Source organism: Balaenoptera borealis (genome assembly GCF_965194805.1).
Source record: "Balaenoptera borealis genome assembly, chromosome: 12".
NCBI lineage: Eukaryota > Metazoa > Chordata > Mammalia > Artiodactyla > Balaenopteridae > Balaenoptera > Balaenoptera borealis.
Genome location: NC_138869.1, coordinates 44,405,568 through 44,428,498, shown reverse-complemented (window position 1 = coordinate 44,428,498; position 22,931 = coordinate 44,405,568). Strand labels below are relative to the sequence as shown.

The window sequence follows — 22,931 nt, the reverse complement described above, 5'->3', positions numbered from 1 at the left end:
TCCCTGGCAGTCCAGTGGTTAAGACTGCTCTTCCAAAGCAGGGGGCATGGGTTCGATCCCTGGTTGGCGAACTGGGATCCCACATGCCATGCTGCATGGCCAAAAAAACCCCAAAAAAACAAAACTATGCTATATATAAAAGAAACCATATAAGTTCGAAAAGAAAAGAAAATAGAGGGGCTAGAATAGAACATTAAAAGCTAAAGAGGAAATGAGAGGGACAAATGGGAAAAAAGCATGATTGTAGACTTAAACCCAAACATATAGATAATTATGTTACATTTAAGTGGACTACATACATACTCCAATTAAAAACAGAAAATGTGTACATTGGGGGAAAGAACTAAGTCTCCACAAATTGATGTTTAAAAGCAATGCTTTACATAATTAAGGTGAAAGTAAAAGAATGCCAGAGAGGTACAAATTGAAAACATAAAATGTAAGAAAAAATTTATAGGACTGCTGAAGTCTTAAGTACAGTGGGGACTAATAAAACATAGAAATTTAATGAAAAGAATGTGGTGAGATGAGGCTTTATTATTATCAGAGAACTTAGATTTCAAGACAAGCACTATTATGGCACCTAGAGACATGATACAAGCCTCAATTCATCAGAAGAACACGATGATCTAGATGTATATGCCCTTAAACAGCAGAGCTTCAAAGTACAAGAAAATACAGGAAGAAAAAAATTTAACAGGAATAAAGGGACAAACAGACAAATCCACAATCACAGTTAAAAACGTCTAACATCTGCCTCCCAATAACTGATTTAATTAGGTTAAATTGTACATAGATACGTACTCCATTTTTTCATATGTATATTGATTCTGTTGGGATTTTAAAACCATTAACTTTAAAGCATTACTAAATTTCGAGAACTTTTTGATCACAGTGTGTTTTCCCGATAAATAGCAAAAGTATACCAAAAGACAGGAAAAGAGGGAATTTCACATACGTTAACCTTAAAAGGGGAATCTATTAATATTTGAAAGTTAAGAACTGGAGACACAGAGCAAGAAGTGAATCATCCCATGGCACCGCTGAGAATAATTAAATCACATCTAACACTCTCATAGTCTAGGCAGAAGGATACAAACCATTTTTTGGAAGAACCACCTCCTCTATGTTGGGTACAGGTGTTGGGTCTTCCATGTCCTTGGTAAGATCTTCTTGCTCATCTTCCTCTTTCTGACTTCTCCGCTTCCCATAAAGACTAGCTTGGCTAAAACATAAAAGATACATAATCACAAACAAGACTGACGATAGCTACTTACAGCAAACAATTTCAGAGGCTTTAACTACACTGTTAGAGAATCTACGCTCAGAATCACTTAAAGGACAAACAGAAATCAAAAAAATTAGATACATTCCCCAAATTACATCTAACCAGTCAAAAGGAAAAGAAAACTTATAGGGCACAAGAAATGACCACAGAAATTCTGCAATACAAATTTGCAGACAGTATCCTAAAAGGTGCTTAGTGTAATAAAAAAAATATCTGCTACGGAAATACAGCACATATTTTATCTCAGATCATAAAGAATCACTTACATAAGAAATTTTCTCAAAGATACATACAAATAACTGCTTTTTGGTTTTTTGTGGTTTTCCGTATTTTCCTGGCTCTTTGTATCATCCAAACATCAGGAACTGCAAAGTAAAATCACTTAGGACGGTACTAACTTTTGTATTTTGTAAAAATTGCCATTGTTCTTTCACCACCAATTCAATCAAATCAACATTTATTTTTAAAACTAACACATGCCAGAAAGCATATTAAAGTTCAAACAAGAATGGAATGACTCCTTACCTTGAGGAATTACAGGGAATACAAGACAGAAATCATTAACTACCTCGTATAATGTGATGTGTACCAATACAAAGAAATGAATACAAGGACCACAAAAATACAATTCAGAGAAAGAGAACTGTAACAATTTACTAAAACGTTGGCAGTGTTTCAGGATGATGAGTAAAAGCATAAAAGCTCAAGAAAAAAAATTTCCCGTTTTGGGGTAGCAATCTAGAATACACCGACAAGGAAGGCAGAATGGAGGAAGAGCTTGCTGAGTCCTCACACTGCTGAGAGAATGCTCCAAGTTCTCTTTTTAGAGGGACAACATGTTGGCATAGGTTAGAATAAGGTATACAAAGTAAAAAAATTTGTTTAATAAAAATTACATGACAATTTTTTTTAAGCCTATGAAACTAAAGGTGGCAAGGAGGTAAAATACTTCAAAATGAAGAAAAGATGCAGGAAGATGAATAAAACAAACGTTAGGAAAACAGGTTTCAAGATGTTTTAGTTAAATAGACTATTCTAAGGGGAGACTTAAATGAGCAAAGTCCTGCTCATTAGAAGGCAGATGCATTCAATTAAAGGACGCGCATACATTTATTTTGGGAAACTAAATTTGGTGGGGTTTATACTCAGAGTAGAGGCTAAATGCCACCAATGCGAGCATCCCAGACATCACATTTTGGTTCTGGGACAACTCATGTCCTGGCAGTCCATCTTAGCCCATAAAGGGGAGAGTAGCACATCTATTTCAGGCCCGGAAACATTTGGAAAAGTTATGATATTCTTTACAAGGATCTCAGGTAGCTCTGAAATCTCTAAACATCAACAGTAAGTTTCAGAATACAAGTTTAAGAGATAAGGTTACCCTCAATAATCCCCAAGAAAAACCTATTTTGTTGTTTTAATTTTTATGTCACAGTACATGTGACTTGATAAAATAACAAAAATCTTTTTATAACTGTAACTGACTCATTAATATTATTTATAAAACTAAATAAGAGTTTCTTAACTTCCCTAAAAGCTTCTACGCATGGTTAAGAATGCTTCAAGTAACCTTAACCTTCAAGAAAAAACGTGATTCAAGGCATGTTCTGGGCAACAAAAGGCAAATTTGGCGAGAGAAGAAAGTCACAAAAGGAAGCTGATAGAGAGAAGATGACTGCACTGTAAAGATCTACTTGATAACAGTCAGAAAATCGAGAAATTTACTACCACATGAAAAGAATAAATTTTGCAAACTGTCATTTTCTAAAACGAAACTATAACCTCTGAAAAACTGCTTAAAATGTATTTTGAGGGACTTTCCTGGTGGTCCAGTGGTTAAGACTTCGCCTTCCAATGCAGGGAGTGTGGGTTCGATCCCTAGTAGGGGAGCTAGGATCCCACATGCCTCCCCCCCAAAAAAACCAAAGACATAAAACAGAAGCAATATTGTAACAAATTCAATAAAGATGTTAAAAATGGTCCACATCAAAAAAAAAAAAAGTCTAAAATATGTTTTGAGCTAGACAACCCTGAAATTATCTACTTAGTACATAATCATAAAATTATTATGTATTGTCTACCATTTAGAAGTATCTACTTCAGGCCAGGCACTGTGCAAGGTCTTTAAAGTCTCACTTAATCCCCACAACAACCTATTCAATAGAAACCAAAATCTCCACTCAAGCAAGATTCACTAAGTACAAATGTGACTTACTGAATAAGGCACTACACTGCTGCAATTTGCAGAATATGGAGCAGACAGAGGTTCAACTCCTCTATAAGTCATTTGGATCATGTATGGGACAGGTGGTAAAACTGGAGAAAGACAGTAACTCTGGTGAATATAATTTCTTAAATTCCTTACCAGTCACACTTCTCAATACATACATTGATACAGAAAAAACGTTCTATTCGGAGATAGAAATGTATAAAAATGACATAAGATGCCCATCAGATAACATCCCATAACAAGATGAGCTATCAAAGCAAAGACTTCCAACCAAGTCAAAGTAAGACAAACATCCAATGTAAATGTAAAAATCTGCAAAGTTCTTTAGTCTGTTTCAGTGCCTTCTGAATCATGTTGCAGTTCTTACCCTTTCTTCCCACTCTTCTTCCGGGATTCTGTCGGTGTGGGAGGTGGAGGGGAAGGTGAATGTTTCCTCTTTCGAGCATTAGCTGATGCTTTTCTATCTCTTCTCTCTGGACTTCTGACTGGCTAGGAAGAAGTAAATGGAAGTAAATATCAGCTAGCTTTGCTGACTCCTCAGTTTCTACAAACCCTTGTCCAAAGGTGAGTTTTCACAAAGATAATACCAAACACAATGGCTCAGAGGAAATGAAAGGCACAACATTAAGCATCCTGGACCATAAGCAGTCAGGAGACTTTCCCTGACCTTCCAAGTGATGCACCATCAATGGGTATATTAGAACCATCCCACAGGTATACAAACTATGCTATAAAACAGACATGCCCAAACCCCTCACAACTAAAAACTGTTCCTGTTCAAATTCTGTGTTCCCAGGTGGGAAAAGCATTTTCAATAACCACTGGAAAAATATGAAACACATGCTATTAAATTAATGAAATACAAAGACTGGCTGAATGATCTTGTGAAAATGTACCAGAAACTACTCCTAGTTCATCATTAAAAGGAATATAAGAGAAAATGACTCAAAAGAGGTAAAATTTTACAAGATTGCAATTTATGATTTAAAAGTCAACCCACAGGCGTAAACTATCCCTATTTGCAGATGACATGATCTTATAAATGGATAATCCCAAGGAATCCACAAAAAAAACTATTAGAGCTAATAAACGAGCTCAGCATAGTTGCAGGCCATACATCAATATACAAAAGTCAGCCTGTAGATAATAAATTTAATACCAATTTAATAAAACAGACCATAATAAAGAAAATACACCTAAAATGATCCAAAGTATTGCACCTGAAGTTGAAAAACGAGTCAGAGATTAAAACATCAATTAAACATTAATGATTGGGGGGCTTCCCTGGTGGCGCAGTGGTTGAGAATCTGCCTGCCAATGCAGGGGACACGGGTTCGAGACCTGGTCTGGGAAGATCCCACATGCCGCGGAGCAACTGGGCCCGTGAGCCATAATTACTGAGCCTGCGGGTCTGGAGCCTGTGCTCCGCAACAAGAGAGGCCTCAATAGTGAGAGGCCCGCGCACCGCGATGAAGAGTGGCCCCCACTTGCTGCAACTAGAGAAAGCCCTCGCACAGAAACGAAGACCCAACACAGCCATAAATAAATAAATAAATAATAAATTAAAAAACAAACAAACAAAAAAAAACCAGACATATTATTAAAAGAAAAAAAACATTAATGATTGGGACTTCCCTGGTGGCGCCGTGGTTAAGAATCCGCCTGCCAATGCAAGGGACACGAGTTCAAGGCCTGGTCCAGGTCCCACATGCCGCGGAGCAATTAAGCTCGTGTGCCACAACTACTGAGCCTGCACTCTACAGCCCGCGAGCCGCAACTACTGAGCCCGTGTGCTGCAACTACTGAAGCCAGCGCACCTAGAGCCTGTGCTCTGCAACAAGAGAAGCCACCACAATGAGAAGCCTGTGCACTGCAATGAAGCATAGTCCCCACTCGCCGCAATGAGAGAAAGCCCACACACAGCAACGAAGACCCAACGCAGGCAAAAAAAAAAAAAAATATCCAAAGCAAATAGGGATGAACTAAAAATAAAAAGACATGAAAAAGACTCAGTTTTTAAATATTTTTTTCTTAAAGATAAAGAATATATGGTGTGTGACAGACTTTTGTAAGAAAGTCTCGGGGCTGAAAATAGGTATGAAAGAACTACACTTTCTAAATTATTGGTTAAAAGTATATGTCTCAAAGATTTTTTTCAAAAACTAAAATACAAACCAAAAAGCAAAAATCTTAAGTGTCCCCAATGAAAAAAGAGTTAAAATTACCCTGTAATGACATTTGGTTCACAAAATTAATACTCAGATCTAGAGAACAAAATCAGTTGTACTACCTTGCACACTGCATGGGCCACTTTAAATCTTAATGACCCTCTGAGATTCTCATGCCCCTTTTTGGGGGATGCCAGCTCCTGAGATGGTTGTTATGGCCATTTCGTAACTTTTATATACACTTGATGGCTGAGAGTTTATTAATGAAGATTTGATAACATTCAGGCCAAGAAAGAAGAAAACACTAAGTGAGAAAAATGGTGTCAAACCAAATACCTCTTCATTCTTTGTTGAAATTCGCTGACGAAAACTCACGGGCTTCCTGTTCTCATCCACCTCATAATCCTCCTCATTCATCCATTCATTGAAAACATCAGTGTCCAAAATCCATTTTGCATGAACCTAAAATCACATCAAAGCATGAATATCTACATAAATAATAAATCACTACAGTTTTTAAAGTATTCAAAATGAAAGTAGCTGATTTATTACACTCCAAGCCTCAACTGCATAGAACAGTTTAAAAATATGACTATTAGTGACATATGAGTGGCAACTTAACGATTTTAATTTTTATTCCATGTCTTTTACTGAGTAAACAGTAAAAAAGCATGACTGGTTTTGTGTAGACTGAGGCTTTGATAACCAAGACCCTGAAATTTGATAATCATGTCATCTTTTTTCTTTATTTCAGCTTTATTTAGGTGTAAGTGAAAAATAAAACTGTAAGATATTTAAGGTGTACGTTGTGATTTGATATACATAAACATTGTGAAAGGATTCACCGCCCCCCCCAGCGAGTTAATACATCCATCCCCTCACATATTTATCTTGCGTGCGTGTGCATGCGCGTGCACATGAGAACACTTAAGTCTACTCTCTTAGCAAATTTCAACTTTACAGTACAGTGTTATCAACTTTTGTCACATTTGACATTAGCTCCTCAGACCTAATTTATCTTATAGCTGAAAATTGGTACCCTTTTACCAACCGCTTCCTATTTCTCCTACCCCCCAATCCCTGGCAACCACTTTTCTACAGTTTCTAGGAGTTTGACTTTTTTTTTCTTTAAGATTCCACATATAAGTGGTACCATGCAGTACTTGTATTTCTCTATTTGGCTTATTTCACTAATTGTGGCATCTTCATCTTCACAAAAATCAGTGACAGAAACATTCAAAGGCAAAAAGCCAAAGTAAATCATTGCTTTAGGCATAAGGAATGTCTCTAGGTTTATACATTCAATAACATTCTAAGAAATGATGAAAGAGGACATTTACTGACATGTTGCCCAGCCCTGTCAAGTACACATGGTGCTCTAAAGAGGCCTTTCAGGGACAGCCAAAGTTGGGACAGGGTGGAGAAGTGAGAGTCAGATTTGGGGTTCTTTCCAGTACTTTACATGGCCACTTCTTTCATTTTTGGTTTTTTTTTTGTTAACGTTTCTAAGAATAAAAGGAAGGGTTCTCTGGATGTTATACAGATACACATGTAGATACAGATATATATAGATATTTAAACCACAGGCCTAGCCTATATAATACTTCTATTTATTCAACAGTATTTCTCAAAGAGAGCACAATTGGAATTGGGGACTAGACTTCTTTGCTGTGTGGGACTGCTGTTCAGTCATGGGTGGTGTGTGTGTGTGTTGCAGTGTGTGTGTGTGTTGCAATTAACATGCCCAGTCAAGAATCATTAAAATACTAACATGAGAGCAAAGAGAGCAAAAGAGAGCAGCAACTACAGCTATGAAGTCTTCAAGAAGTAAAAACCTACAACATGGCAATCACTAAGAGACTATATGGACTTGCCAATAAAAATATTTTGTCAATCTAAGCTCCCCACTGCTCCCCCCTTGTATTTTAAAAAAAGGAAACGTTACTACATTGGTTGTTAAGGATATTGCCTGAATCATATACTGCTTTAAGAATGACATCAACCTGACTACATGCCTCTTTTCCTCCCAAAACTAGAGCTACACAGTAACACACACAAACACAAAATTAATACCCGTCAAGGAGAATACAAGACCTTAAATAATGTAACTCGAAAAGACTTCTATATGTATAAATTATGAGAATTGGATATAAATAGAGCACATGAGAAACCTTAAGCTAATTAGAGAAAAAATCTATTTAAAGGCATGACTATATTCAAGAAAAGGGTAAATTAATTCAGTGATGTAATTAATTACAGAAAAATTTAATTCAGTAATTAATTCAGAAAAATTTATGTCACAGCATTCGAAAACATAATAGTCTTTTCCAGATTATTCATAAGTATGTATATATTTTAAAAGTAGAGCTGAATATTCACACTGTACATTCTTTACTATCCAGAAGACCTTGAGAGAATTCTCTTGAGAAAGTATGTTAGGACAGTATGGACAACTAATGATCATTTGTGCCAGGCACTCTGCTGAACACCTTACATATAATATGATCTTGTTTAATCCCGCTAAGCAAGGCAGGTTAGTCTCTCCAGTTTTCCAAATCAGCAAACTGGGGCACACAGTGTCAGCAAGCTGCCCAGTTACTTACCTACCAAGAGGCAAAGCTTTGCACGGAGTTCTGCCTAAGCTCTTATGCCACTATGCTCTATTACCTGTCTCATAAAAACACCTTAGGGTCAGAATAATATAATAGGTTATGCAACCTTCAGCAAAGTTATCTAAGTTCTGTAACCCAGTTTCCTTACCTATGAAATGATACGACGGTGAACTCTGCTATCAAGCCCAGTCCTAAACTTCTGACAACTATGATCTTCAACACAGTATGTTTCTAAAACTCCTTCCGTAATACTTTACAATGTTATATGGCTCACAAGTCATATAGTTTATCCCTTTAATCAACATTTTTTTCCACGTAACAACTTAACTCTGACTAGACAGATGTCTAGATTTGACTACACACAAAGATATATGTTTGAAACTGCTAGACAATGCTGGAGACTGAGTAGTTCTAACATTAGAGAGCACAGTTCACATTTTTTTCAAGTTTTCAATGAGAATAGTTTGGTTATAACCTCTCAGATTACATTTAAAGGTAGTTTTTGTTGTTGTTGTTTAAAATCATCTTCCCTGAACATAAAGGGACAACACAAATATAGGAGGAATTGGTATGCTTTTTACTGGGGGGGGTAAGGGGTCAGATACTAAATATTTTAGGCTTGCAAGCCATATGTTCTCTGTCTCTACTCAACTCTGCTGCTATAGTGTGCAATCAGCCACAGAAAATACATAAATGAATGGGTTTGGTGGTGATCTAATACAATTTTATATACAAAAACAAGTGGCTATAATTTGCCAACCCTTGTAAAAGGAAGAGTAGTTTTACCCAACTGACACTCCATATATGAGGTTTAATAGAGAAAAAATTTTCCAAAAATATACTTTAATTACTATATGATCATTCTGAGATGATCAATGAAATGTGAAGAAAATTATACAACTTTACTGAAAGATATAAAAGACCTAAATAAATTGGGAGATAAATTGCCTCCACAAATTGAGAGGCTCAGTATTGTAAAGATGTCAGTTTTCTCCAAGTTGTTCTACAGATTAAATTTAATTCCAATCAAAATCCCAATGAGTTCGTTTAACATGGACCTTAACAAGCTGATTCTAAACTTTACACAAAACAGCAAAGACCCAAAAGACTCCTGAAGAAGAAAAAAGTGGGAGTACTCAAGTCAGAACAAATAACTAATAAAACTTTATAACAGAGCCAAGAAACAAATCACGACATACATAAAAATTTACTTTTAACAGAAACGGCATGGATCAGTGGGGAGAGAAATCCAGCTTCAATATTTTTCCACCTTGAAACTATAGCAGATCTAACAGAATATGGGGAAAATTTTTTTTCCCTACATCATAACATGCTTAAAAATTAATTCCAGGTAAATTAAAGATCTTTATATATGAAAGGCAAAACTAAAGAATTTTTAAAGATGATTTAAGACAATATCGTGATGACCTTGGGATAGAAAACAAAAAGGTAAGCTACTAGGAAAACCCATTTTTTAAATTTTTATTTTGTAATAAATTTATTTATTTGATTTTATTTTTTATTTTTGGCTGAGTTGGGTCTTCGTTGCTGTGCGTGGGGGCTTTCTCTAGTTGCGACAAGCGGGGGCTACTCTTCATTGCGGTGTGCGGGTTTCTCATTGCAGTGGCTTCTCTTGTTGCGGAGCACGGGCTCTAGGCACGCGAGCTTCAGTAGCTGTGGCACGTGGGCTCAGCAGTTGTGGCTCGCAGGCGCTAGAGCGCAGGCTCAGTAGTTGTGGCACACGGGGTTAGCCGCTCCACAGTACACAATATGATTACGCTGATATTAAAGCTTTTTAAATGTGAAAACTAAAACAGGATTTGTGTAGGTGTGTGTGTGTGTGTGTGTGTGTGTGTGTGTGTGTGTGTGTGTGTGTGTGTGTGTGTGGGTGTGGTAAAACTACATAAAAAAGACAAGCCAAACATTTAGAATAATGGTTAGCTCTGAGTGGGCAGGCCAAAGGATGAACATGGAATGTTTCAAACGTAATGGTAATGTTCTTTTTTTTTTTTTTTTTTTTTTTTTAAATTTATTTAGTTAGTTAGTTAGTTATGGCTGTGTTGGGTCTTCATTTCTGTGCGAGGGCTTTCTCCAGTTACGGAGAGCAGGGGCCACTCTTCATCGCGGTGCGCAGGCCTCTCACTGTCGCGGCCTCTCCTGTTGCGGAGCACAGGCTCCAGATGCGCAGGCTCAGTAGTTGTGGCACACGGGCTTAGTTGCTCCGCGGCATGTGGGATCTTCCCAGGCCAGGGCTCGAACCCGTGTCCCCTGCATTGGCAGGCGGACTCTCAACCACTGCGCCACCAGGGAAGCCCCGGTAATGTTCTTTTTTGAGAGTGGCAAGTACACAGGTGTTTTTTAAAACTGTGATCCGTTTTTATTATTCATATTTAATAAATATTAATATCCACAATTTAACATTTTAAATTAAGTGCTAACTTTCTCATAGCAATCACATTTCCTCTAGAGCAACAAAACAATACATACGCATTGTTTTATACAATAATAGAGAAAATAAAATTCCAGTTCAAATATTCTGACTAAAGACATGCTTAGTTAGCTCCTTTTCTCTAGATTTCAGGGATAAGATCTTCAAGCATTAAAAAGTATTATACTAGGATTATATTCTCTTGAAGGTAAAATAAAAATGCAGGTTCAAGAAGAAAAATAAAGTATATAACACACTTGACTTTTAACGAAAAGCATATGCATTTATTCTTAAAATGGATAACAGTGAGCACAAATTGGAATTTAGACTTCACAGGATACATTAAGAAAAAGTATTTAAATATGATAAATTAATTTTAAAAGGATAACCAACAAGGACCTATTGTATAGCACAGGGAACTCTGCTCAATATTATGTGGCAGCCTGGATGGGAGGGGAGTCTGGGGGAGAATGAATACATGTATATATGTATGGCTAAGTCTCATTTGCTGTGCACCTGAAACTACCACAACATTGTTAATCGGCTATACTCCAATATAAACTAAAAAGTTAAAAAAATTTTTTAAATTTAGTTTGTAAATACAAACATAAAAGCAAAAAAATAAATAAAAATGAAAGATTTCATGTACTCAGTAACTATTTAAATTTCTAGTGAAAAATTTTATATGTTAACTAAACGTAAAACGAAGTAGGGGACTTCCCTGGTGGTCCAGTGGTTAAAAATCCACCTTCCAATGCAGGGAACGTGGGTTCAATCCCTGGTCAGGGAACTAAGATCCTACATGCTGCAGGGCAACTAACCCCGTGCGCTGCAACTACTGAGCATGTGAGCCACAACTAGAGAGCCAGCAGGCTGCAACTACAGAACCCACGCGCTCTGGAGCTCGCGAGCCACAACTAGAGAGAAGCCCGCATGTCGCAACAAAAGATCCCACATGTTGCAATACAGATGCCACATGCCAAAACTAAGACCCGACACAACCAAAAATAAAATAAATAAATAAATAAATATATATATTTTTAAAGTAAGTAGTTCCTAATTTTGCTTTCTTGGACATACATGATCAACAAAGTTTGAAAACCACTGATTTAAAGTATTTGTAATTGCTTTTATTGCAGGGTGGGCATTCTTTAGCTATTGTATTTCCCTTTAAAAGTCATTCTAGGGACTTCCTTGGTGACCCATGGTTAAGAATCCGCCTGCCAATGCAGGGGACACGGGTTCTAGCCCTGGTCTGGGAAGATCCCACATGCCGCGGAGCAGCTAAGCCTGTGCACCACAACTACTGAGCGTGTGCCCTAGAGCCCACGAGCCACAACTACTGAGCCCATGTGCCACAACTACTGAAGCCTGCTCGCCTGGAGCCCATGCTCCCCAACAAGAGAAGCCACTGCAATGAGAAGAACGCACACTGCAACGAACAGTGGTCCCCGCTCGCCACAACTAGAGAAAGCCCGCGCGCAGCAACGAAGACCCAACGCAGCCAAATAAATAAATAATTTTTTTTAAAGTCATTCTATTTTCCTAAAAACAAGACAAAGAAATGCTATCAGCTGCCTCATTCCTTATAAGAATTTGTCATTCCAATAAATTATACCCAGGAATCAGGGGGAGAGTGGGTGTGAAAATCACAGAAACATCACACAAGGGAACAACTGTTGCACTGGCACTCTAAATGAGGATTCAGCACTTATTTGTAACCCATACATGGAGACACAAAAAGAATGGTTAAAAATTTTTCTGTAGTCTACACGTCAAGTAAAAAAGTTTATTTCTAACAAAGAAAGGCCAGATTTTAAAAGTTAACATTTCCCGGACTTCCCTGGTGGCACAGCGGTTAAGAACCTGCCTGCCAATGTAGGGGACACGGGTTCGAGCCCTGCTCTGGGAAGATCCCACATGCCACAAAGCAACTAAGCTCGTGCACCGCAACTACTGAGCCTGCGCTCTACAGCCCGCGTGCCACAACTACTGAGCCCGCAAGCCACAAATACTGAGCCTGTGCGCCTAGAGCCCGTGCTCCACAACAAGAGAAGCCACCGCAATGAGAAGCCCACACACCGCAACGAAGAGTATCCCCTGCTCGCCTCAACTAGAGAAAGCCCGCGTGCAGCAATGGAGACCCAACATAGCCAAAAATAAATAAATTTTTAAAAAAAGAAAAGAATGTCTCTATGTATATAACTGGGTCCCTTTGCTGTACAGCAGAGATTGGCACAACACTGTAAATCAACTATACTTCAATTCAAAACAAAACTACAAAAAAAACCCACCATAACTAAATTAAAAAATACAACTAAATATTTACAATATACTCTAAACATTTAAAGAACTTTTATTACTCTAGGAGACAACAGAAAAAACTTACCCAAAAATGAGAAAAAAAATTAAAAAAACATTAAAAAACACCCTTGAAAATACAAAAAGATGTTCAACTTCACTCACAAAAAGAGATACCAAATTAAAATTAACATAGATACCATTTCTCACATATCAGGATTTGCAAAAATTCAAATGCTTGGCAACATACACTCTCTTGGTGAGGCTATGAGGGAAGAGGCACTCTGGCTTCACTGTTTACAAGAATTCAAAATGGTGCAGACTCCCATGGTAGAGGCACGAATCTAACAAAACTATGTATTTTCATTTACTCCTCAACACAGCAACTCTAATTCTAGAAATTTACCTTGACCATACACCTTAAAGAAATAAGACAATACATACGGCACAAGGTTATTTATTGCAGCTTTGTCTGTAATTCTAAAATAATGGCAACTATTCACATTTCCAAGTATAATGGAGCACTGTGAAGGTATGACCACCAAGAGTTTCCAGGAAAGATTAAGCAGAAAAGGCAAAGTATAAAAGAGGGAAATAAAAAAATATGCAAACACCTACATATTTTGGCAAAAAGAAACACAGGAAGGATAAGCCAGAAAATAGTAAGTTTATTCTACAAGGAATGGGGAGATGGGAATAGAACGAACTCATGGGGAAGTATACATTTTTTGGAAGCATACATTTTTTGAAAGCACATTAGAATTCTACATATTCAAAACATAAAACTAGGGAGATCCCTGGTGGTCCAGTGGTAAAGAATCTGACTTACAATGCAGGTGACGTGGGTTTGATCACTGGTCAGGAAACTAAGATCCCACATGTCGCAGGGCAACTAAGCCCGCATGCCACAACTACTGAGCTCACATGCCTCAACTAGAGCCCGTGTGCTGCAAATTACAGAGTCCATGTGCTCTGGGACCCACACACCACAACTACAGGGCCCACGTGCTGTGGAGCCTGCATGCCACAACTAGAGAAGAGAAAAAACCCGCATGCCACTAGAGAGAAGCCCGCACACCACAACGAAGAGCCTGTGCACCACAATGATGACCCTGCGTGCGGCAACTAAGACCTGACGCAGGCAAAAATAAATAAGTTAAATAAATAATAAATAAATCTTAAAAAATAAATATATATAAAATTAAACCAGCTTGGATGGGAAGAGGGAGAGGAAACACCAAAACTGAAATCAAACTGAAAGAAATAAACCTAACAATACTTCAAATAAGTAACAACCACACTGAAGGGAGGGGAAAAAAGGTTCATCCAGGTAACTCATGAACACACTATTTGCCAATATATAATACACCCTCAGTCTTGGGCAGGGCTAGGGGAGCAGGAGAACCACAAACATATCTTGAACTCTTTTAGTATTTTTGTTTATGATAGTGGAAGGGGCAAAGCAATTCTGAAACTAATTTGAACGTATTCATGAACCGGGTAAATGTGTTGATGCTGGGAGCCAAGATTCTTACTCTCGGAAGAAGAGACATATAAATATGGAGTAGGGGAGGGCAAAAAGGAACACTGTGGGGACAGATTAGAACTGGAGGTATCATTATGGCCTCATTATTTCTAAAATATATATATTATGTGTATATGCACGTATATGTGTACTCAACTACTGTTTGCATTTGAGTTTACAGATACATAATAGCTCTGAATAGAAAGGACCTAGAAGCAAAGATACTTCAGTAGCACTGAGCATACCTGTACCCAGATCGTGGTCTCTAATATCTTTTCCTACTGAAAGAAATGAGAGCTCCTCAGAGAAACAGTTGATTCTAGGCATGAGGAATGGAAGATACTAAATGAACCTGGAACATCCTGCTATGCCCTAAAGGAGGTGCTCAAAAATGACAAGTGCATCATGAGGATGACAAGCCAAGGACTTCCTTGGCAGTCAAGCGGTTAAAACTTCGCCTTCCAATGCAGGGGGTGCGGGTTTGATCCCTGGTCGGGGAGCTAAGATCCCACATGCCTCATGGCCAAAAACACCAAAACATAAAACAGAAGCAATACTGTAACAAATTCAATAAAGACTTTAAAAATGGTCCACATCAAAAAATCTTAAAAAAAAAAACAAGGATGACAAGCCAGCCTGAAGGGGCTCCCAGTAGCCAAATATGAAACAACTTCAGCACAAAATAATGAAGTAATGAATTACTGACCACTGAAAAATTACAATTCCATGAATTCACACTGACAACAGACAGATAAATACGTAAAAGAGGGAAAAGGAAGGGTTCTTGCTTACAGGAGAACTCTGAAAGCCAACTGGTAAATGTGGAGGGAAGGGCTGGAGTGGAAAAGTATCGCTGTGTAATCATCAAAGAAAAGACTGGTTCAGGCAAGAATTCTAAGTGGATGCTAAACCTGGGTGACGGAGGATTTTGATGAGAAGGAGGATATCTCCATGGTCTAAAGAATCTTTCACAAATTGGTTATAAGTTGCAAATGGAGGGGAAAAGTAACCATACAGTGGAGCCATCACAGAACACCTTAACTGGGTGATTAAGATCACCAGTGAGGAGGGACTTCCCTGGTGGTCCAGTGGTTAAGACTCCATGCTCCCAATGTACAGGGCCTGGGTTTGATCCCTGGTCAGGGAACTAAATCCCACATGCCGCAACTAAGAGTTCACACGCCACAACTAAAGATCCCACGTGACACAACGAAGATCCCACGTGCTGCAACTAAGACCTGGCACACCCAAATAAATAAATATTTTTTTAAAAAAAAAGATCACCAGTGAGGAGCAGATGGACACAGCATGCCTGCCAATATGATGCCCTGAGAAGGACACATCACTCATGCAGCATTCTAAGTAGACTGCAGGGACTGAATCAACCACAAGGAAAGATCAGAAATTCCAAATGAGAAGTATTCTTCTGAAATTCAAAAACATGGTAAAAGGCAAGGAAACACTGTGGTAATGTTACAGATTAAAGGAAACTAAAGTGACATGACAGAGGAATTCAATACCTGGTATCAGACAGAATTATGTAATAGGAAAAAAATGGGTTTTTTTGTTTTGTTTTGGCTGCGCAGCATGTGGGATCTTAGTTCCCCAATCAGGGATTGAACGTGGCCCCAGCATTGAAAGCGCCAAGTCCTAACCACTGGACTGCCAAGGAATTCCCCAAAAAATGTTATAAAAAACATTTTAATCAAAATGGATTAAAGACTTAAATGTAAGACTGGGTACTATAAAACTCTTAGAGGAAAACATAGGCAGAAAAACTCTCCAATATAAATTGCAACAAGATCTTTTTGGATCCACCTCCTTGAGTAATGAAAGCAAAAACAAAATTAAACAAATGGGACCTAATTAAACTTAAAAACTTTTTCATAGTGAAGGAAACCATAAGCAAAACGAAAAGACAACCCACAGAATGGGAGAAAAAAATCTGCAAGCGAAGTGACCGACAAGGGATTAATCTCCAAAATATACAAACAGCTCATGTAGCTCTATGTCAAAAAAAAAAAGCCCTCCAAATGGGCAGAAGATCTAAATAGACATTTCTCCAAAGAAGACATTCAGATGGACAAAAAGCACATGAAAAGATGTTCAACATCACTAATTATCAGAGAAATGCAAATCAAAGCTATAATGAGGCATCACCTCACACGAGTCAGAAAGGCCATCATCAAAAAATCTACAAACAATAAATGCTGGAGAGGATGTGGAGAAAAGGGAACTCTCCTACATGGTGGGTGGGAATGTAAATTGGTACAGCCACTATAGAGAACAGTATGGAGGTTCCTTAAAAAACTAAAAATAGAACTACCATATGATCTAGCAATCCCACTCCTGGGCATATATCCAGAGAAAACCATAATTCGAAAAGATATATGTACCCCAATGTTCATTGCAGCACTATTCACAACAGCCAGGACATGGAAGCAATGAAATGTCCATTGACGGAGAAATGGATAAAGAAGATGTGGTACATACATACAATGCAATACTACTCAGCCATAAAAAAGAATGAAATAATGCCATTCACAGCAACATGGATGGATCTAGAGATTGTCATACTGAGTGAAGTAAGTCAGAGAGAGAAAGACAAACATATCATATGATATCACTTATATGTGGAATCTAAAAAAATGGTACAAATGAACCTATTTAGAAAATAGAAATAGAGTCACAGATGTAGAAAACAAACTTATGGTTACCAAGGGGAAAGCGGGGGTTACAAATTGGGAGATTGGGATTGACATATACACACTACTATATATATAAAACAGAAGACTAATAAGGACCTACTGTATAGCACAGGGAACTTTACTCAATACTCTGTAATGACCTATACGGGAACAGAGTCTAAAAAGAGTAGATATATGTCTATGTATAACTGATTCACTTTGCTGTACAGCAGAAACTAACACAACATTGTAAATCAACAATACTCCAATAAAAACTAATTTAAAAAAAATTACTGGGTCAAGTGGCAACACTGGAATATGGATAGTAGACTAAAATATTGTGTCAATGTTAAATTTAATGAACTTGATTACTGTGCTTATGTATGAGAATTTCTTATTCCTAGTAAACACACACTTACTGGAGTAAAGGCCCATTATATATGCATCTTTATTTCAAATGATTCAGAAAAAACATATTTATAAACAGATACAGACTATAAATGATAAATCAAAATGGGAGTAAAATGTTAACAGGCAAATCTGGATAAAGGGTATACAGGTATGCCATGTACTATTCTTTTTCTTGCAACTTTTCTGTAAGTTTGAAGTTATTTACAAATAAAAAGTGTCTTTTAAAAAAAAAAAAAAAAAGACTAATTTTGGTTAATCCCATTTTCCTCATATGGAATCTAAAGCTCAAAGGCTGTCTTTCTGAAAGTCACACAATTAGAAATAGGTTGAACCAGGTCTAAAATCTAACATTTTGATCCAATTTAAATGCTCCTTACACAATATAAAAGTCAATAAAAATCATGTAAAATCACCCATGGAAAGGAGCAGAGCTCGCTGTAAAAATACTGATTCTGGGACTGGCATGGGAAAATTACAAAGGAGTTTGGGGGGCTTCCCTGGTGGCGCAGTGGTTAAGAATCTGCCTGCCAATGCAAGGCACACGGGTTCAAGCCCTGGTCCGGGAAGATCCCACATGCTGTGGAGCAACTAAGCCCGTGAACCACAACTACTGAGCCTGCGCTCTAGAGCCCGTGAGCCACAACTGCTGAAGCCCGTGCACCTGGAGCCCGAGGAGAAGCCCACACACTGAAACAAAGAGTAGCCCCCGCTCACCGCAACTAGAGAAAGCCTGAGCGCAGCAACAAAGACCCAACGCAGCCAAAAATAAACAAAAATTAAATAAATAAATTAAAAAAAAAAAAAAAGGAGTTTGGAACATCTTTTTGTCCCAGAAGGTAGGAGGTATGCAAAAATGCATCAAATAATGCCAAAAGGTCACAGGAGGTGGCTTAAAGGCGTTCCCACTGGCCAAATTTAGATAATTCATCAAAATGAAGAATGGTAGTAATGTCACTGCTTTGTGAATGCATAGACCACAGACACACACAAAGGGAGAAGGGAAAGCTTGTCCCTGCTGCAAAATGCCAACTGCAAGCACAGATGGAATGGATAGAACTAGAAAAGCACCAGTAATAACTTAATTCAGTCACAGAAATTATTAATGGATGAGCAAACCTTCAGACACAAATTCAATGAAGAAAAGTATATTTATGTAGTCTCAAAGTATTTCCCTATAAAATATTTTAAATGTCAATGAGAAAAATGGTAATGTTACAGTGGGAAAACCAGGCAGACAGTACCTTCACAAATGATCAAACTATGAGCCATAATGGGAAAAATGGACAATATGAGGCTGCCAATATGATGCACTGAGAAGGACACAATATTAGTTATGGAGTACTGCAGCCAAAAATACATAGCGTGAATATAATAAGAAGGAAATACACGAACTAAAATTCAGGGACATTCTAAAACAACAACTGACCTATGTATTTCAAAAATGCCAATATCATAGAAGAAAAAAGAAGGGCTGAAAGTTTCAGATTAAAGTAGACTAAAGAGATGTGACAACTAAATGCAGTGTGTGATCCTGAACTGGATCCTGGATCAGGGGAAAAACTAAGTATAAAGCTTATTATATCAGTGGGACAACTGGTGAAAACGGAGTATGGGCCCTTTATCAGGTAATAAATTATTTCAATAATTAACAACAGGGGGTACTTCCCTGGTGGTGCAGTGGTTAAGACTCTGCGCTCCCAATGCAGGGGGCCTGGTTTCGATACCTGGTCAGGAAACTAGATCCCACACGCATGCCGCTAAGAGTTAGCATGCCACAACTAAGGAGCTCACATGCCGCAACTAAGGAGCCCGCAGGCCACAAATGAGGAGCCCACCTGCTGCAACTAAGGACCCCGAGTGCTGTAACTAAGGAGCCCACGAGCCACAACTAAGACCTGGCGCAACCAAATAAAAATGAATATATAAATATTTTTTAAAAATAATAACAACGGGAATCTGGAATAAGAGTATAAAACAGTACTTTGTTTTGTATTAGTCCTGCACTTTCAAAATTATTTCCACGTTAAAAGTTGAAACCATTATAATAGAAATGATTAGTAAAAGAAGTCTGTATCATAATAAAAGCCACGCAGGCACTGCTTCCAGCCTTCCTAAATGACATCATCAATGATGTCCAACTCCACTCCTAACACTCTCAACTATCTCAAACCACAATCTAACTTTCCTTTGGGGTCTCCTCAAACATCACTGCAGATATATGATCTAAGACCTGGATAATGAGGTCTTCATGACCATAGGTATCTCTTAATAGGATGACAAGAAAGGAAGAATCATCATTCTATCTCTTTAAAACATGGTTGTTGAGAACAGCTAAGAAGGGCTATTAAGTTATGTAAGAATAAATTTTGTTTTAAAAAGGATCTTTCACCTTCCATGGCTTTTCTGGAATTGGTGGATCTTCAATTTCCGCATCAACATCATTACTATGGACCCAAGTATCATAGCTGTAAAGAAAATGAAAAAAGGAAAAACAAATTAGAACCCAAATTCATTCACTAAAAAGACTTTGATCAAGAGGTAAAAATACATTTTAGAAATACTATTAGGATCCAGTAATAGCAAATTATCACATACTTTTATCTCTAACACTCTGACAAGAAAACTCTTCTGCAGAGGTCTACAGTAACCTTCACATCATAAAACCCGAAGTTTAAAAGCCTCAGTCCACAGAATTTCAACATGTTGATCACTCCTCAAAGCATTTCCCTTATTTGTCCTCTAAGACAGTACTATCATCTGGCATTCCTTCTAGTCACAAGCCTCTCTCTTCAGTCTCCACTGCCAGTTTCTCCTCTCCTCCCAAACCTCTTCAACACTGGAAGGCCCCAAGTTTCAGTTTTTGGAACAATCCTCTTACTTATTCATTCTCTTGATGATCATCTCATGCAGTTCTATGCCTTCAAACATATACTGATGACTTGAAATCTCATACCCTGCCCTATTCTCTGAATTCTGCACTCATAAATTCAACTGCCAATTCCACATCTCTCATTACGTGTCTAATAAAGCTTTCAAACCTAATACTGATACACTCAAAATTCAACATATAATGCCATCCCAACTCCAACAATGTGATCTAGCCAATCATCCTCCTCTCAGGAAATGCCAATTCCACTTTTCCAGTTGTTCTGGCCAAAATCCTTGCAAGATATCCTTGACTTCACTCTCAATTACATCCTACAATCAAACTATCAACAACTTCTACCACTTCCTCCTTCAAAATATGTCTAGGATCTATATAACTTCTCACCCTTCCATGTTGACCCAAAGCCCCTGGGAGTCCATTTTTCACACAGCAACCAGAGCAATCCTTTTAAAAACTAAGTCAGTCCACATCACTCACTGTTCAAAACCTGCCAGCTCCCACCGAACTCAGAGTTAAAGTCAAAATCCGTACAGTGGTTTGCCAAGGCTTCATGATCTGGTCCTATGACCTCATCTCCTAGTACTCTCCCCTCACTCATGTTATATTCGACCCACATGGGCTTTAGTGGTATGCTTTGAATATCAGACGGTGGCCACATCATGCCCTTTACATATGCTCCTCATTACCCAGATATCCATCTAGCTCACTCCCTCCTATCTTCACATGTCTTTGCTCAATGGTTCTCTTATCAGTGAAATCCAACTCACTGATATAAATCACTCCCCTTACTCCACAATTTTGAAATAAGCATAAAATTACCTACCAAATTAAAACTTTATCAACGCTCCTATACTGGCCAATAAATTATTATAAAGCTAAGTGATATCTAAATGAAATATAAGTACAGTAACAAGCATTGGCTTCCTTTAGCCACTTCTCAGAAGTCAGCTGAAAAGCATTTGGAAGAAGTATAGCTCAACAGACCTATTAACAGTACTCTGGTAAGTTTTCTAGGAACAACTAAACATGAGCTGGTGAAAAAAAGTTCCTTTGCCAATTAATTAACTACCCAGGTAAAGACTGCAATGGTGAGTAAAACAATTAAAAACCTTATATTCTTTAAGTCTTGACAAGAAAATGTTACAATAAGAAGTGAGGGCACAAACTATAGTTAAGAAAGTGAACTAACAAGGCCCCTTGAGAAGGCAGGACATGAGCTAGCCATTATAGTTTATTTGATACATAAACAAAAGGCTAGCAAACAAGCTAACATGTCTTATAATGTGTTACTATAAAATTCATTTCAATCCTATACTTTATGTAGTTTGTCATAAATTTTAGTTTCCACCGAAGTGTTTCAAAGGCAAGCTGAGTTCCTGTAATAGTTTCTATGATACTGAAAAGTTTGTTTTAATAGTGCCATGAATACCTAAAGCCTTGAGATAAGAAATGTTCTCTAGAAAGTATTTACTTAAATATTATTAATTAAAAAAAAATGTTAGTTCATGTAAAGTGGTCAATTATGGTTCAAGAAAGGTTGATAAGCAAGCTGACTTGATTTGGTTCTAATTAAGTCAACTTGTATGAAAACTGTGAATATATTCTTAAAAACTTGAAGATATCTAAAGACGTATTTCTTCCTCAAAAAATATATTTATAAGTAAAATAAAGTCACTCAAATAGATTAACTTCAAAACAACACATAACCAGACATTATATGTCTCCTGATGAAGAACACACACCTATGCAAGTCTTGTTCCTTCCCTAAACTGAAATAGATTCTGATCAACTCCAGAGAATGGAGAAACATGTTCAAATACACCACAGTGATGCCATAAAAAATTCCACACTGTGGTAAACTCTGCAGGACAAACAACCTGGTTTCTTAAGTAATACACTGTAAGGAGGGGTGGGCTTCCCCACAGGGAGAACCTATAAACTGAAAAATACTTAAGAAACATATCAACTAATCACAAGATGTGTTTAAATTCTAATTCCAACAAATATCAATCTTATCAATCAATCAAATATATCATATGACAACAATTACTTGATATTTGACATTAAGGAATTCTGTTAAATTTTTTAGGTTTGACAGTGGTATTGTGCTTTTTTTTTTTTTAAATGAGTCCTTATCTTTCAGAAATACATACTGAAATACTTATTACTGAAATATTGAAATGATATGTTTGGGATTTGCTTCCAATAACATGGTATGGCTAGAAGTGGATGTGGATACAGATGAAAGAAGACTGGTCTGACATGAAAAACCCACAACGGAGAGTCTCTCCACTTGAAAATAGTGAAATGAACACTTAAACAGCTCTACTGTAGGTTTAAGAAGATGAAGTACATGAAAGGTTGTCCTTATTCCTAAATGCCCCCTATGCAGGC

The 22,931-nt window shown here is 37.6% G+C and overlaps 1 protein-coding gene across 5 annotated transcripts in view; it reads right to left on the bottom strand.

Moving 5' to 3' along the window:
- Positions 1–22,931, bottom strand: part of SMARCC1 (SWI/SNF related BAF chromatin remodeling complex subunit C1) — a 190,171-nt gene that overhangs the window by 111,027 nt on the left and 56,213 nt on the right. For all 5 annotated transcript variants that reach the window (XR_014232624.1, XM_082347328.1, XM_082347327.1 and 2 more), the window contains exons 8-11: positions 20,040–20,115; positions 6,023–6,148; positions 3,886–4,007; positions 1,101–1,225 (exon numbers count right to left, since the gene is read on the bottom strand). Coding sequence is in view for 4 of the 5 variants with exons in the window: in XM_082347328.1 (XP_082203454.1) it covers positions 1,101–1,225; positions 3,886–4,007; positions 6,023–6,148; positions 20,040–20,115 (449 nt within the window). In the remaining variant the exon portion in view is untranslated. The remainder of the gene's footprint in view (positions 1–1,100; positions 1,226–3,885; positions 4,008–6,022; positions 6,149–20,039; positions 20,116–22,931) is intronic.